Raw genomic sequence first — 17397 nt, forward strand, 5'->3', positions numbered from 1 at the left:
TATTAAGCCTATGTGAAAACATTCTGCAATAAAACTAACTGAGTAAGAAAATTTTACCTCAAGTATGACACATGAGAGAAGAGCATGCTCTTTTACAAAGGTGTTAAAAGAAAATGGAAGAAAAATTTGACAACATGTAACAGTAATTGACAATAGCAACTTCTGTTTCCCATAATCACACCAAATCTCTTTTCATTTATTTAACACTCCTTAGTCCAAAAAAAAAAAAAAAAAAAAAAAAAATTCTTCCTCTTTCAATGTTCCTTTTATTAAGCCCAACTATTTCTTGTACTGGTTACCATTACCTTTCTGGATTTTACTTGCACTTACAAATCTCTCTCCCCTTGCCAGCAAGAGGAAGACATAGTTTAAGTATCAACATTCATCAGCACAAAGATAATCACTGGTAATCAGAACGCACATTCAATAAGAGCTGAAACTACAATTGTGCAGTGATTTGGTAAGATTCTGCCATTTGATTTAATTAAGTAGTAAAAAAGAGAACAGAATACGAACTATTGGAAAAGATACTTCAGTTGATCAGCTGATATTTTGTGACTATGAGACCCTTAAAAAAAAAACCAAAAAAACAACAAAATAAAGCAAGACAACAAAAAAAGCTTTGCTTCCTAGTTAAAGATCAGTACAAACTTCAGAAGAAATAAAAGAACAAATCAAAGTGACAACAGCATGAGTTTCTGCTAGTTTCATGAAGGACGTATGCCGTAGACTACTGGTTAAGAATGAAATTCAATGTAACGAATGTAACTAAAAACTCTCTATGTGATGTGCTATTTTACACAGCGTGGGAAACAGTGTGCACAGCTAGCATATTTATGAATCAAACATGAACCATGCTTCAACTGTAGGACCTGCAGTTCTCAGCTGGAATCAGAGATCAAATATTCATCTAAGATAAAGAAAAAAATATGCATTTTTATCTCAAACGGAAAACCTTCTATAAAGTTATAAATTTAAACAGGCATCCAATTTGCGCAAGTTCCATTGACAGCTAAAGATAACAACAGAAGGGAAAAGGACGAGACATCAGAGACAGTTAGGAAGCCAGATACATAGTGAATTTTAAATACAGCCATTGTTCCAAGAAGTCTGTTAACGATTCCATGATAAACCAATGAAGATTAGTCCCTACCTGCCTTAATGCTGTTCGTAAGGATTTGTTACATAGCCAAAGGTAAGCTTGAAGAAGCATGGAAGGCTTAACGAATCCATTTTTATGTTTCATTATGTTCATAGTGTTCCTCATTATGTCTCTTAGCAAATAAAATCACTAGGAATACAATTTTATGGCAAATCAGCTAAGATTTCAGTACATATCATAGTTACAGCTCCCTTCTTCGAGCTCTTATTCATGTGTTTGGATACTTACATATGCTACTTATAGTTTCTTCTGTCCTTTTTGTCAAAAACACTCCTTAATTTTACAACTACACAAATTAGGAAAACCTATCTAAACATATGTTATTAAAACCTTTTTTATTGAGGTGTTAAAAAATGAAAGAATGACATCTTTTGAAAAGTTTTGTTGTTGGTTAAACTTTGTGTTATTCGCAGTGAAGTTAACCTATGCCATCTTTGGTAACAGCAAGTAAACCAGCACTGAGTGCTTCTTAAACAGTGATCAGACAAGATTATGTAATCTGCATGCAAATACGTGCATGCACATACATACTACAGTGACATGGCAAAAATGCAGAGCAAGAACTCAGAAAGGTTCAGAAAGGCTGTGATGACATCCCAGCACTGAACAGCTACAAACCACAAGAGCCCTAGGGCATCATTTTTGTCAAAAGCAAACTCGAAATTGTAGTGAAAGAGTTTTGTAACCAAGCAAGGATATAACTGAAGCTTACCTTCAAGCTAAATGTAGCAGCTTTGTTGATCATTAGGTCCTGTACATCTTGAAATGTGCACTACAAAACACACATACATACATATAGGAGAAGGTTTGGATTTAAGTCCTACAAACAATCTTTATAAAAGGTTTGTTTAATCACAGAGATACAGTATTACAAGCATATTATTATCACACAAATAACTACTTGCAACATATTTTCAAGAACTCAGAACATAAGTCTTGTCTTTGAACAAAAACTTACTAATGCATTCACTAAGCAATTTCAGACTCGTAATACTCCCTTATGTTGTAAAAAGGCATTAGTGAAGTTTGTTTACAAATTTTTAAAAGCAGATGGACAATCTCTCTTAAATGTTTAACAGCTTCATAAACGTATGCTAGCTTTTCTTTCACCTCTGTCCTTTCACAGTTTGGGCTTTCATGCTGTTGTTTTCGTGAAAGGAAAAAAAGTACCAAAAAGACACAAATATTCAGTTCAGCTTCATTAAACTTAACAGAATTCTATTAAGTACTCAGGATAGATTTGGTTGGCGTCAAAGATAACAAATATCTTTGGATTCCAAGTATTATCCACACAGCTGTCATACAAGTTCACAAAACTTCCATCTCTTGAAGGAGGCCTCATGTATTTTGAATCACCATTGATATAGTCGCCAGTTAATACACGAGCAAGAAACATGACTTTATCTGGTTTGTGCAGATGAGGCTGCAGATTCACACCATGAATTTGGAAAGTATCTCCATGCTTCATATCCTCTTTGCAGAAACGACTGGAATATGATGCATCTCTTGCAAAGTAGGTCCCTTTCAAATAAAAAGCAAATTCTTATTATATTCTTATCATGGTAGGTTAACTTCTAACGAACAAGTAGGTACCAGGATGATGAAAAAGTCTGTTCTTTCCTATTTGTTAGCAATCCAATGACTTTTTCTGACATCATGATAATCTAATCCTATGTTGGCCAACAATGTCAGAGGTATGAATCTATGCTGATGGTATGACATTAGAAATTGAAAATTCTCACCAATATTCTGTTAAATTCTACTGTCACGTGACAAATGGATGCAGAGCGCAGTCTGACAAAATGATGACTGACAAGGAAGTGTGTTATGAAGCAAAGGTGTGTCATTGAATTCCTCCATGTAGAAAAAAACCTTGCACCCACTGACATTGTTTGCATCTTACTGAATATTTATGGAGACCAAACAGTGGATGTTAGCAAAGCGAAGCAGTGAGTGGTGCATTCCAGCAGTGGTGGCAGCAAAGTTTAAGACAGGCCAAGTTGCAAATGGCCCTGGACAACATGTGCAAGTTTGTCAGGACCTATGGAATGAGGCTGAAGGTGACAGTTTCCTGGATCACATCATTATTGGTGTCATGAGACATGGTGTCACCAATGTGCACTGGAGTCAAAACAGCATACATGGAGTGATGACACGTGAATTCCCCACTGAAGAAAAAGTTCAAGAAACTGCCCTCAGTAGGTAAAGTGATATGGACTGTCTTTTGGAATAGAGAAGGGGGGATCCTTCTGAATTTCCTAGAACCCAGACAAACCATCAACTCTGACCGCTACATCGCGATGCTAAGTTGAAGACTCAAACTCCCAGAGTCAGGCCAGAGAAGAGGACAAACTTTCTCTTGCAACACGGTAACACCAGGCCCTGTACTAGTTTGAAGACCTTGCTGCACATTGCCAGTCTTGGCTGGACTGTCCTACCATACCCATCATATAGTCCAGATTTGGCACCTTCCTACTTCCATCTGTTCGGGCCAATGAAAGATGGATTGCATGGGCAGCATTTTTCCTATCAACAACATTATCACAGCAGCTGTGAAATAGTAGGTCACCTCTACTGGTGTCAATTTTTATGAGTGCAGTATGGAGGCTCTTGTTCATGGCTGCTGACTAATGTTGAAAAATAGTGCTTTGTAGTGAAGAATGTGCTCTATCAAACTGTGTTATTGTGCTCTTTGGATCCGTTGTAGTTTCTATGGAAATAAATAGGAAGCATTACTTTCAGAGCAACCTACAGAACATGAGCAAGTATTTTGCGTGAACATTTTAGCAGGGAGACTTTCCTTGTGAACTACACTGCTTTGCAGTTCACCCTTCATCCACCCCACTCCCAAGTCCTACCCGACAGTTACACTGATTACATTATTCACTGTATTCTTAATTTCTTCATTTATCTCCATCTTAATTTACATCTTTTACTTGATGTAAAAGCAGAGCGATATTAAATGTCTCTGTAAAAAACACAGGAGTACACCACAAAGAACATCCTATAAGGAACACTTAATGTTGAACAGTTCAGACTGCCAAACTGCAATATGTGAAAAAATATTTACCTTTTCCATATACAGCAGCATGCATTCCATTTATTCTCCAGTCAAAGTTATGAATACATATTGCTTCTACAAATTCATTACTGGTGCCATGAAATAACATCTGCTCATTAATAGTTGTCACACCTCTCTTCTTCTTCAGTTGGGCTTTCTTCCTGCAGAGAACATGCAATGCAATATTATAAGCATTTGTACAAAAACAATTAAGTTCCTACTCTGAAAATACTGCAGAGAGGTGACAGACTTAAAACTTCATAAATTTCACCTTTGCAAGTGTCTATATGATTTCATATTTTAAAAGAGATTAGAATTCTTAAGGTACATGTTTAGAAATCATATCTGGATGTTGTAGGCTATTTTCAGAAGTAATCTAAGGTTAGGATAAAAGGTCCTATAAAAAATTTTTATCAATTCTATTTATGTGATAGCCTCACTACAGTCATTTTCTGCACATACACTCAGGAAAAAAAAAGTGTTGTTTTTGTTCTCTTCAACTGCATAAACTGCATGGTTAGAGGGATAACAATCTTAGTGGATTATAATTATCCCAGTAAAATAACAAAACCATTAAAAATAAAAGTATCTAAATGTTTAGGCAAAATTACCAACATGACCATGGTTTTCTGAATTTGTGGTTCTCATACTTCCTAGAAGAGCCAAGTCTTATGCTATACCGTTAAAGAATTTTGGAGAGAAGGGGGGGAAAAAAAAACAAGACAACAGACGAGCCTATATTACAGTCTTATGAGCAGAAGGCCATGGAACACATACAAAACTGAGATGTATCATAGCTTCATTCTTGTCTATGTATCTGAATTTTCTATGCATTAAAACCACAGTGTAGCTGCAGGAAAAAAAAAAAAAAAAAAAAAAAAAAGCAGGTTTATCAAACTAAGCAATCTGATTATAACTGTAGCGCAGATATGAACTGGGGAGGCATTCTCAGGGCCTACAGCTTAGATACATCAATCTCCTATCAACCAAGTCCAGAGAAAGAGAGAGGTGGCAAAGATTTGTCACCATATTAAAGGCATTATATTGCAATTATTTATGATTTATTAATAAATACATTTCAAAGGAATTGACATCTTGCACTACTTTGCTTAAAAATATGTTTAAATTGTCTTATTTTTAAGCTTTCATATTTTTATTTAGTATGAATTAACTAGCTAAAAAGTGTCTTTACAACTTTTTAAAAATTATTATTTTAGAACTGTTTTCCAAATCCAAAGAACATCAGTATAAAGTCAAAAGCTTTCACAAATTATCTAATTTGTGGCATTTTATGTCAGAGGCAGAGAGGTCCCAGTCACTCAAGTTCCACTCTGTAAACATACTGACAAAATGAAGGAGTCAAGATTCCTTTTATCTTATGAAAAACACCTATGTGAAGCAAAACTTCCGAGCTAAGGGCTACCATCGATGAATATTTGAATATTTTCCAGTCAGTCTCCCTCTGCTGCTGGCTGGTGTTTCTAACAAAGTAAAAAGTCAGCTTCAACTTCTGATTAAATAGAACGCATTTGTTCCAAGAAAAATGTGAATAATCGATTGTCCAAAAACATTTTCTAACAGTCCTTCACATCTCCAACCAATTGATTTCATAATTTAAAATCTGATAATACAGTAACCGTTAAAACAGACAAATATGTTCTGATGATATTGCAAACAACCATTTAAGCAATGCTCATATTTAAACACGGCCCTTATCAGTGAAAGAAAAAACACTTTTTCAAAACACAAACGTAGATAGCAAATCTTTCTCATAGTAGAATATCCGGAGGGTACTGGAAAAACTGGTTCTACAGAGTGCAGAAATGCCACAGCCAATTTTTTTTGTTGATTTGAAACAGAACTCAGTTCTATCTCTAAGAGTTCAGCCATTCTAAAAATCATCTTCTTAGCACTTTTCACCAGCAGAGAAAAACTAATCCAGCAAAACAAAATTAAGCTGATCCACCACACAAGCAGGCTCTCATACAGCCAGTCCATTCAATAAAGGAGAAACCTAAAGCAAAATTAAATACCTAGTAACATGCTGCTTGTATACATGCCAGCACGCAGGCTGTTTCTATACGAGGGCAACAATCTCATGACCGAACATCCTTTGCTACTTGCTCTGCTCCTCTGCAATTCCAAACAGAGATGCATAAATCTACATATGCTAGATCAAGAGTAATCCTTTGTTATTTTTGCAATCCCTCATGAGACACCAGAAGAATTTTTAGTGAAGTTCAAATGCTGTAATGCCCACTTTTCTGTAATATAATACACACCAGAGTGCGTAAGCCCATATAGCCCAAATGGCAGAACACTAACGTATAAAAAGCTGTATTTTACCTCTCAAATGGAGGGACAAGAAAGGCACTTAGACCTCAATTGCATATACATATTTTAGCAACCTTTATTATGCTTTATTAAGTATTTTTGCCATAAAGGAAAAATGTTTTAAAATGCATTTTTCTCCATATACTTTTATAAAGGTAAAAGTACTAAAAAGTATCTTGATTCATAGTTCTATAGCAACACACCTGATGTGTAAAAACTCTTAATGAAATACTCCTCACATATGAAATTCAAATTCTCATTGTCAGTTTTGTACTTTAAAAACATCTTAGCATAGCACCCATACCTTCCAAGTTCTTAAGCCATGAATTTGTTTCACTCATTGATTAGCCTGGTAAATGTTCTTCAAATTAAATCTGTTCCTTATGTAAGCAAACAAGTTCTCTCCCCACCTCCCCATCCCTGCCCCTATCAACTACACTGGAGACACAGAGGACATTTAAAGTCTGCTTGCTATTTCTTGTCTCAAAAACTGATGTATTGAAATGGTATAAATATATCTACAGAAACTTATTTATAGAAAGGTGACTGTTAAATCACAAGGCCAAGCAAATAAGCCTTAATAATTAAAACTTGATACTAGGAAAGAAGTAGAAAGGGAATTCACTACTTCTAGTTCTTCCAGGCCAACACAACTTAAATTTGAAGAAATGACATGAATTCATGCTAACTGGACATAACTCTGCCCTGTGTTTCATGAAGTTGAGAAATTAGACAAATCACAAATATTCTAATGGCCACTACAAATTCAACACATAAAAGCCAGTAAAGAAAAAAAAAAAAAACTTACTTTTTTTCTCCTTACTTTATTATGAGAAAGTGTGGGTCTCTACCATGTGGATATTCTGAACACTCATCACATTTGAACACAGTAAACTTAGACTTGGAGGAGTTACAAAAAAAAAAAACAAACTAGTGCCATCCTTGTCAACCCAGCCAAATTATATTGATAGGTTAATAAGTCTACCTGCTGCTATTCTCTCATATTCTTTACCACTTGACCAACAAGTTACTGCTTAAATGCTTGCTATCCTTAAAATCAGTCATGAAACTAAAAAACCTCAGCATCTCATTATTAGGAGAAGCTGACATTTCTACATAGATAGTAATACCTTTGCCTTTTACAATGAAATAAAGATCATATCAAACTGTTTACAAAAATACTAGAAATGTCTTTCTCAATATTTTCCAAGAAATTAAAGTTACTTAAAGAGAATGAATACAGTACCAAATGCAGCACAATCATCATTATTTTTTTGAATCTTGGAATAATTAATTTTAATAGGGCTAGAAAGTCAGAGCTTGATTCCCTATGCTAAGGTTATGATTAATTTCAGTCCCACCCCAGAAGCCCTGAAGTTAACAACTGTGTACTTCATGCTTGTGATAGTAAAGACATCCTAGAAAAAAGGAAAAAAGCTTCTCAAATGACCTGGAGCACTATGCCCAAGCCACCTGAGGAAAAAGAACTGCCAATTGTGCAGCTATGTGCGTAACAGAGGAAGCAGCCGTTCTCCCTCCTGCTCATATGCTCCCTTCAAGAACTGGAAGGCCTCCAAGAACAAGGCCTTCAAGTACTGGAAGTCTCCCCAGAGCCTTCTCTTTTCCAAACTAAACAAGTTGGAAGCCCAGTTCCCTCAACCTTTTACTCATAGGAGAGGTGCTCCAGCCCTCCAATCATCTTAGCAGTCCTCCTCTGGACCCACTCCAAGAGCTCCACATACTTCCTATACTGGGGGCTCCAGGCCTGGACACAGTACTCCAGATGGGGCCTCACAAGAGCTGAGTAGGGAGGATCAATCCCCTTCCTCTCCCTGCTGGCCACCCCTTTTTTAATGCAGCCCAGAACCACAGCTGGCCTTCCGGGCTGCAATTGCACACTGCTGGCTCATGTCCAGCTTCTTGTCCACCAGGACCCTCAAGTCCTTCTCCACAGGGCTGCTCTGAAGTTCTTCCCCCAGAATTTCAACATATTGCAGTGCATCACTTTCATCTTTGCTACATATATATGTAATACTTATACAACTGCATTATAGTTCTGCCCTTGTAGAAGTCAGTCTTCAAAGTTGTTTTCAAGACTGTCAGAGATTGATAAATAAGCAAATAAAGAAAAATAATAAAACTAACACATTTTAATTATATAATAACAAAAGTAACACATTTTAATTATAAAACTATAAAAGTAATTAAGCATTTTTTTACTGAATGCCTTGCTCTGTTAACAATCCTAAAACTGTTGGTTTTAAAAATAATCTCACCTGCAAAAAAACTCCCACAAGTCTAGATTTTGTATTCTCTTTATTCTTTTTATTCGGTGGCTATCCATTGTTTTTCCAAAGAGATTAGAAACTTCATTGTATTCATTTGTTTTCTTTTGCAAAGGAATAAGCTGGAAAAAAAAGAAGTTAGCACAATTATAACATGATGTACTATTTCATTATGTGTTTTCCAACTTGCACCGACTCTTACCTGATACGGCTCCTCAGGATTTACGTTCTCCCAGTGTGAAGGCATAGGGATGGACTCATTTTCACAGATGAAACTTCAAATAAAAAAATGGTAAGAGCACATCACAACAAGGACAAAAAGCATTTTCCTATGAACTCTTTCTCCAAACAACAGAGTATGCACCCCCACCCCTCCTCAAAAATCCCAACCACTTAACACAAAACTACTTAGTGTTTAATACTGAAAAAGCCTGTTGTCAGCAGCTAAGGTCAAAGGTAAAGATCTTACTTTGTGTTCAAATTATGGCTTAGTTTATTACAAACAAACAGTGGTAATATGTTATTACATCATCTGTCCAACAAGAGATACAAAGTTAAATTAAAAGGAATAGTCAGAGATATCTGCAACATCAGGAGAGCAACACTAATCTAGAAACATGAGTGCAGATATAGCCTGAACATTTCTATGTGTCGAGAATTAAAACTACTCTAAGACTCTGAAAACTGGGCCTTCACTGGGCAGTAATCTGAAGTCACTGTGTTAGATATACATATTAGAAAATTACATTAGATTAGAAAAGAAAAAAAGGAATTTTAAGCATGTACATAGCAACTTTAGGTCTGAAAACAGACAGTAAATGTAGCAATCTTAAAGTGTAGTGTCAGCATGTGAAAAGACAGTATGCTGATTGAATCAGAAGTATTAAAGGAAATTCTTCAATAAGCATAAAAAGTTGAATTGCAAGATTACTGCATGTACACTTCAGGAAACACACAGTGAAAAACAGCTGACACTTCAAAAAGCAAATAAACAACAACAGCAAAAAAAATCCCAGCCCATCCTAAATGCCAATGTTAAGTGATTGCTACTACATTTCTTATTACAAATGTCAAAGTTCTTTTAAAAAATACAACCAGATAATAATTCAAAACTGAGATTTTGTTTAAAAAATATTTAGAAAAAGTAACCCACAATAGAGGTGGTCAATTTTATCTGTAGCACTATCACTGAGTATGCTAGCTTTTATTGACTATCAGATTACATCAGAAGAGCATTATATCATCACAATGTTCCTTCTAACTAATTTAGGAAGTCATTGTTACACTGGAACAAACTACTCCATTTCTTTCTGCTGCTGTTCCTCCAATTCTCCAACCAGCAATTCTGATTTTACAGGTTAGTTACTGCAAGGGAATCCAACAGTTGAAGTCAGGTACAAATTTAAGCAGCTTGCAGAAGGATATCAGTATTCAGTATGTCTTGCCTCTCCCACTACAAAATCCTTATTTTCTCAATAAATAAAGAAATAACTAAATGAAACCTTTTGTTATTCTCCCTCTAAAATTTCTTCCTTTTTACTTGACTTGCTTTCTCACATTTTCAAATTGTTTGACAAAGAAAGTAAATAAATATAGACAGTCCACATAAAACACATTTTTGTTTCATTTTCCTTTGAAAAGTCAATATTAAAATCAAAATCGGGATTAAAATCAAAATCAGGAGGCTTCATTTTATTTCCTTACCTGAAAGCACTGATAGAAAAGGGAGCTCGCTTTATTGGACGTTGTTTCAGGGTAGTTAGGTTGGTTTGTTTCATCTCTGAGCATAAAACAAGAGTTAGGATAAATGTTTCTGGACTTCATCTATAGCATATGGACATTTAAGAGTCTGTTTTTTTGTTGTTTTTTTTTTTTTTCAAACAACGTTACTACATCAAAAGCTGCTTGAAAGGAATTCATATTTCAACAATTAGTAAATCAACATCGTAGATAAAAAAAAACTCAAAATACTGGCCTCAGTATTAAGTGTTATTTGTAAGAGTTGACAAAAATTGCAAATACTACACAAAGCAAATTAAGTGGTATATCTGACATCTTTGTTATTTAAGTTAACCCTATGAATATACATACCTGAAAAGTCTAGTGTGTAGTTAAATTTTGCAGTAGTAAAAGAAACAGAACCATATGGGTTTGTTCTGAAGCTCCTTTCAATATCTTCACTGCTAACTGAGCAATGACTATTTGAATCAGTCTTCAAAATAAACGAAAAAGTACATTTAGATGTTTTCAGCAATAAGTTGTTTGACATACAAAAGTCACAAGTAATATAACTTCGTAGTTACCTGAAACATATGCCATTTACCACACTCAGCCAAATAAAACCAGCCCCACTGAGTATCAGAGGTATCCATCTCTTCAACTGAACTTTCCATCTTTGGAAAAAGGTCTTCAGATGTTCTTTGAAACATTTCCTGAAATATTCACACGCACAGTTTTTTGTGATACTCTTTGAGAAAGTACATTATTTGAGAAATTCATTAAAGAATAAAAAAGAATAATAATAAAAAAGTGAATTTACAACTCTTAAATAAAAAAAAAACATGGTTTGGGTACTTTCTCTTTTACAGAGGAAATGTCTCTATTTTCTACATATTCAGTATTATCCCTTATGTTAGTTAAACATTTTTAAAGCTAACTCTTTCTCATATGTCCATAAGCATGCCCAGCCAGAAGAGAGCTATATGCTTTAACATATCAAAGAAAGGTACTACATTTTATACTGATAACCCTATGACAAGCTATTCTTATAATGCAACAGGGTCAAAGGTACTACTTAGGAATAAGGTGTTGGGGTTACATGATAACTTGACAAAAACATCTACTAGATACTCACCAGGCATAAATAGATCATACCGGATGTTGAGATGTTACAAAAAAAATAAGACACTAGAGTCCATGGTGCACTGCTCCTCAACACTGCTTAACTTAAAAAAGATACAACAAAATTACCTGGCACTCTGTTCTGGTACAGTGGTTCACACTGGAAAAAAACAGAGGCTTTCACACACACTATTACCACCATAGTGAGGGTTCTTCAGGATGAGGGGAAAAAAGGACAGGGGAAGAGTCACAACACAGGTCTATAAAATTATGGCAAAACTGAGTAGAGAATAACTGATGACATTTTCTTTCTTTTTCATAAAAAACATACATCAAAGTTTGCATGTGTTAAGTTCACAACAATCTAAAGAGAAACTTCTTCATAACAGAGATGGCAAACTACGATATTTCTTTCCACAGCATGTTGTGGATATTGCAAGTTTATGTGAGTTTAAAAAGTAGCTAGGCAAGTTCATGCCCACCAACAGCTATGCCAGTATACCTTTAGAATAATCCTAGTCAGTTCCCTTCCTCATTCAACAATAAAATCCTGAAAACCCTGAAAGTACTTGACTTTAATTACATATATATCTTAACATACCAGCTCCATGCTTGAACCCCCCAAACATCAAATATGAAGCACTGGGGGAACTTTCAGAGGAAGAAGTATGACCTCCTCCCAGACAGTACTAGCAAATCATCTGGACAAACTGCTTAACCATGACTGGCACTCTTCCCAACAGTTTCCTCAACTTAACTTTCTCTTTCAAGAAGTAGAACAATGCACTCTAGTATAAATAAGTTAAATAAAGTACAGTTAATATCCTGAATGCTTTAGTTCTTTCCTGAACACTTCAACCCAGAAAAAGGTACAGAGCAACCTGAAGAATGCATACTAGAATCTACAAGTAGGCACCAACTGGCCAGTTCTGCTGAGGCAGGAGTTCAGTGCAGAAAACTGCTAGCACCACCCTGCCTTATTTGCTCTCTGTGGTTGTTGCAGAAACAATCCTAGAAGCCTCCTCATGGACACAGCTCTGCATCCCAAATGAGGAATGACTGTTCATCGTCATAAGCTTCAAAGGACTATAAAAACGTAAACAGATACCAGGGGAATCAGAGACAGATCTTCTCACAACATCTCTAATATGCAAAATTTGTGAGCAAATCTACTTAAGAACAAAAGGAAGCATGCAAATCTACCTATATGAACAGCTTAAGCAAAATATACTAAAGGTACATCAGCTATGTGGCAAAAATACTTTGTAACCGTAAGAAAACCATGCTCTGTTCCATTCTTCACAACAATACAAAGCCATAGAGCCTACGTTCACTTGGTATTAAAGCACAATTGGCCAAGATCTTTTGATGATCAACTTCCACCTTCAACTTGATTCTTCTGATTACATGAATATTTGGCCCTGTTCTCTTCTACAGGCTGATGTACTGTAGTGTACACACATTTTTACAGCTAAGAGGAACACAATTTAGACTTTTTGGGTAAACTTTGGTTTCCTCATATTTCTACCAAAACTGTCAGATCGCAGCTACATGCCAACATTAGTTCAGGACCTTGAATTTAATCATTCAAATCAGTACTGGCTTTCAAAAAAGTTACGAACACTGAAGATATATTCACCTAGACAATTTTATGCATCTGGAAGGAACACAGCTTCCAGAATAAACTACTGATGAAAGACATAAGTACTCCCACAATTTTAAAAATTCAGACCATAGGCACTACCTTTAGACAGGAAGTACAGGGTAAACAAGTAGATTCCAGATACTTACTAAGGAAGAATGACCCAAATCTATAAACACAACAGAATGCTGTTCTCAAAAAAGATATAAATGCAAAATGCTTGAAGAAAATTACTCAGCTTATCGATGAATTTAACCACCATGTACACACGATTTATAAGGCACATGTAACTTTTTGTCCAAAAGCTATGAACACATGCATCGTGAGCAGAAATATGTCACCAGACTTTCTGGATGACAGATGCCAAGTATCAAAGATGCAGCAATGAAAATTTTATTAGCAATGCTATTTCTAACAAAAGTCAATTCCCATTAATATCAACTTTAAAAATGGCCCCAGGTATGCCATAAACATCCTAAAGGCAACACTACTACTTTTGACAACAAAATTCTCCTTCTAAAGAGAACTCACTTGTGTGTTGTGCTAAGACTAGTGTGGCTTTATTATTACTGCTAACCCAATTTACCTATTAGTTCTTTTAAGCTTGAATAAGCATGTTTTATGGCGCATCTAGATGGGCTGCTTTCTATTGGTGTCCTTTTGGCAGATTATACTTTATTGTTGAAAGCTGCTTTGCCTACAGACATTATCTAATGCCCTGATGTGAACACACGCACCATGGCCTGTGGCCTCTCAGGAAACATGGTACGTGATCGGGTGACTTATAATTAAATAAGAGTTCAGGGCTGGGAAGTGGAAGTGAGGAGGAAGAACTGCATTAGCACAAGTACAGGGAACACCACGTGATAACCTCCGGAGCTCTATCACCATTTCTCCCGTTACAGTACAGAGAGGCACTACTGAAAGGGAGAAAGCATTAACCCACACACGGCACCACTATCTCCCCATTTGTCTCCCGTGTTCTCCCGAAGAATGGAGAAGATGGCGGCCTATAACACCATCCCCTCTTCCCCGACATTGCAACGCTGTCGCTCCCCACGCCTGCGGCGGGTATGATGGAGTGAGGCAGGGCCGGCCAGGAAACGGCAGCGCGTAGCGAGGAGGCGGGTGAGGAACATATGGAAAGGAGCGGCCATTTCCCACGTCCCCCTCCCGCGCGCACTCACCGCATCTGCCGCCCACCCCGAGCTCGCTCCCCACATGTTGGCCGGAGAGTGGGGAGGAGTGTATGTGTTGGGGGAGGAGGCGGGGAAGAAGGAAGCAGCCCAACCGTAGCAGTGCAGGTCACGTCACTGCTTGCACTCCAGACGCTTCCGTTACCGAAGGCAGAAGAAAAGGGAGGGGCAACAGTTGTTACTGGCAACGCTATATCGGATCGTCACAGAGAGGCGAGGCCTGGTATGCAAATTTTTAGCGGAATAAGCGGGCTTGAAGTAATAGGCAAGGGAGCGGTTGTGTTTGATTTTGTATCGTGCCACAAAGAGACAGGGCAGTGAGTGACGCTGTGTGAAACTGTGGCTTTGCAAGCGGCTGTATGGGCTGGTCTCCCTGGAGCAGCTGTGTGACACTGGTTTGTCAGTTGTAGGTTGTTTGGCAGTCTTTTAACTACCTTCTGATGTTTTCTTTAAATTATTGGCTGTATTTGTGGATAGGAAAGGGGCTTCCTCTCTGCAAAGGATTTTTCACAGCCCGTAATTTTCCTTATGAGCCTTTATATATATTCTTCGCACGTAGCATTTTAATGGACTCATACTGTGTCACCATCAGGTAAGGCAGTAAAAATGGCAGCTCTAAGAACATTATCTAATGAAAATAACAATAAAAGCTGCAGCCTATTGCATTATCCATCAAGTGGACCTTCGGAATTTGAAAAATGGACACTCTGTGGGCAGCTTTACCCTATAATCAAGTTCTAGAAGTGGCAGCAGCTCTAGGAAGGACTTCTGGTAAGAGGACATACTCATTCATGTGCCTTACCCCTTCAAGGGGTCCTTCAAGGGAAAGCTCTAGGATGAGAGCTGCTGAGTGGAAGAGCTGTCACTGACCAATCCATAGATGTATGCTGCAGTCTTTGGAAACTGTGCTGGAAGCTTCCAGATAGGCCATTGTGTCATCTGAAATCTGGGAAGAAAACTCTCCAACTCCACTATGGTGTTAGAAAGGAGCATTCCTTTATTCCTCACAATACAGTAACATACCAGGTGACTTGACAAGAAAGTGCACCCTCTCAGAGTTCAGTTTCTACATTTGAGCAGCTAATACATGCTATGCAGTACATTGGCATACATATTCATTCTTTTTCAAGAACTCATAAATATGTGCTGATATCCCTTTGGGCATGCTCAGTGGTATCTAGGGTAGTTTAGTTTACCTGCTTCTTCCCCTCTTTTTACCATCAGCTTAATCACTGAAGCCTTTGGCTCACTTCCATCCACTTTTCCCCAGTTTGGAAGATTTTCATTGCTTATTAGGCCATAGTGAGCCACTTTTTAAAAAATCAGTGTATGTGCAACACAGTGAAAATGTCCTTTGCACATTCTGAAGCAAAAGATAGAAGTATTCTATTGTGACTCCAGTACTTCTTGTGAGGCAAAATCATAGAGGCAGAAGATAAAAGTAATCTGTTATGTCCCCAGTGCAAAATTATTGAGGGAAAACAAGACTGTTCACCCACTAAAGCTGACACGGAAAGTTAGAACTATCACTTATGAATTCCTTTTGCTAAACTAATATATTGGTTCTTAAACTAATGTATTAATCCCTATTGCTAAAAAAAAAAAAAAAAAAAACAACCTATATCAAATGTTGTAATATTGTGCAATGTTTGTAAAGTATGTCCTGCTGTGCAGGATTTTCATTGAGCAACTGTTGTAGATTAACCTCAGTATTCAGCCAAGAACCACACAGCTTCTTGCTAACTTCTCTGCAATGTGATGTGGAAGAGAAAGGGAAGAGTATATGCGTGAGAACTTGTAGGTTGAGATAAAATGTCTAAAATGTATGAAAGAGTTTGATGGATAAAGCAAAAGCTGTGTTCACAAAGCAAAGCAAGATGAGGAATTCATTTACTACTTTTCACTGGCAGGCAGATGTTTCCAGCACAGCAGCACACACCATGCATATCAGTTTCTTGGGAAGATAATGTCCTCGTCTTACATCTCCCTGCAGCCCCATTCCTCTTCCTTTCATCTAGCTTTAACAGCTGAATATGGTGTTTTACAGTATGTAAATTCCCCTTGCCATTTTGGATCACCTATACTGGCTATTTTCCCTGCCAGCTTCTTGTGCACCCCCGGCCATCATGCTGGAAGGATGGTGAGAGAAACAGAAAAGACTTTGGTGCTGTGTTAAGTGCTTAAGTGCTGTTAAGAAACAACTGAAACATTAATGTATTATGACCACTCTTCTGATCACAAATCTAAAGCATAGCACCATACAAGCTTTGCTGAAGAACATTAACTCTATCTCAGCTCAAACTGGTACAATGGAAAGACAAAAGCAGCAAAGGATGGATTTAAAGACATAAAATCGTAGAATCATTAAGGTTGGAAAGGACCTCTGAAATCACCTAGTCCAACTGTTCACCTATCACCAATATTTCCCACTAATCCACGTCCCTCAATACCACATCTACATGTTTCTTAGACACCTGCAGTGACAATGACTCCATCACCTCTGTGGGAAGCACGGTGCCTGACTACTTATTTTAAGAAGAATTTTTCCTGATGATGAGTTTCTTATATTCTAAGGGAGTCGGGCAGATAAGTGTCAAGATTCTGGCTGACCTCACCTTTGAGATAAAAAGTTATTTTTTCTGAGTTAAAAGATTGAACAGCACCTCGTGATTCACTGAGGGTATTTCACTACGATGAATGCGAGGCTTCAAGAATGGAGCAATTTTCCAAGGATTATCACCTTACCTGTTGCAAAATACATTTTTTTTCTTTTTTTCTTTTTTTTTTTTTTTTTTTTTTTTTGCTTTTTGTGTAAAATATAAATCTTTTCTAGGTATAAACCTAGATCTTTCCTAGGCTGAGAGAGTCACGTACCA

The 17397-nt window shown here is 37.0% G+C and overlaps 1 protein-coding gene across 5 annotated transcripts; it reads right to left on the bottom strand.

The window, feature by feature from the left end:
* Nucleotides 1-219: 219 nt before the first annotated feature.
* Nucleotides 220-14672, bottom strand: PARP11 (poly(ADP-ribose) polymerase family member 11). Of its 5 annotated transcripts, XM_042810481.1 has the most exons (10): nt 14513-14672; nt 11146-11274; nt 10934-11054; nt 10547-10622; nt 9045-9117; nt 8834-8964; nt 4233-4384; nt 2600-2683; nt 1875-1934; nt 220-910 (listed from the first exon to the last, which is right to left on the bottom strand). In XM_042810481.1, exons 1-9 carry the CDS (start codon nt 14546-14548, stop codon nt 1882-1884), a joined length of 855 nt encoding a protein of 284 aa, XP_042666415.1. In that variant the 5' UTR covers nt 14549-14672; the 3' UTR covers nt 220-910; nt 1875-1881. The 5 variants fall into 5 exon arrangements, 4 of the variants coding, with proteins under 4 accessions (XP_042666415.1, XP_042666414.1, XP_042666412.1 ...); XR_006167368.1 differs by having other exon boundaries at nt 1875-2683; XM_042810480.1 differs by having other exon boundaries at nt 220-1934.
* Nucleotides 14673-17397: the final 2725 nt, after the last annotated feature.

This window comes from Centrocercus urophasianus, unplaced genomic scaffold (genome assembly GCF_019232065.1).
Source record: "Centrocercus urophasianus isolate 14NV4802_14NV808 unplaced genomic scaffold, USGS_Curo_1.0 seq_12, whole genome shotgun sequence".
In the NCBI taxonomy this organism is placed as follows: Eukaryota; Metazoa; Chordata; class Aves; order Galliformes; family Phasianidae; genus Centrocercus; species Centrocercus urophasianus.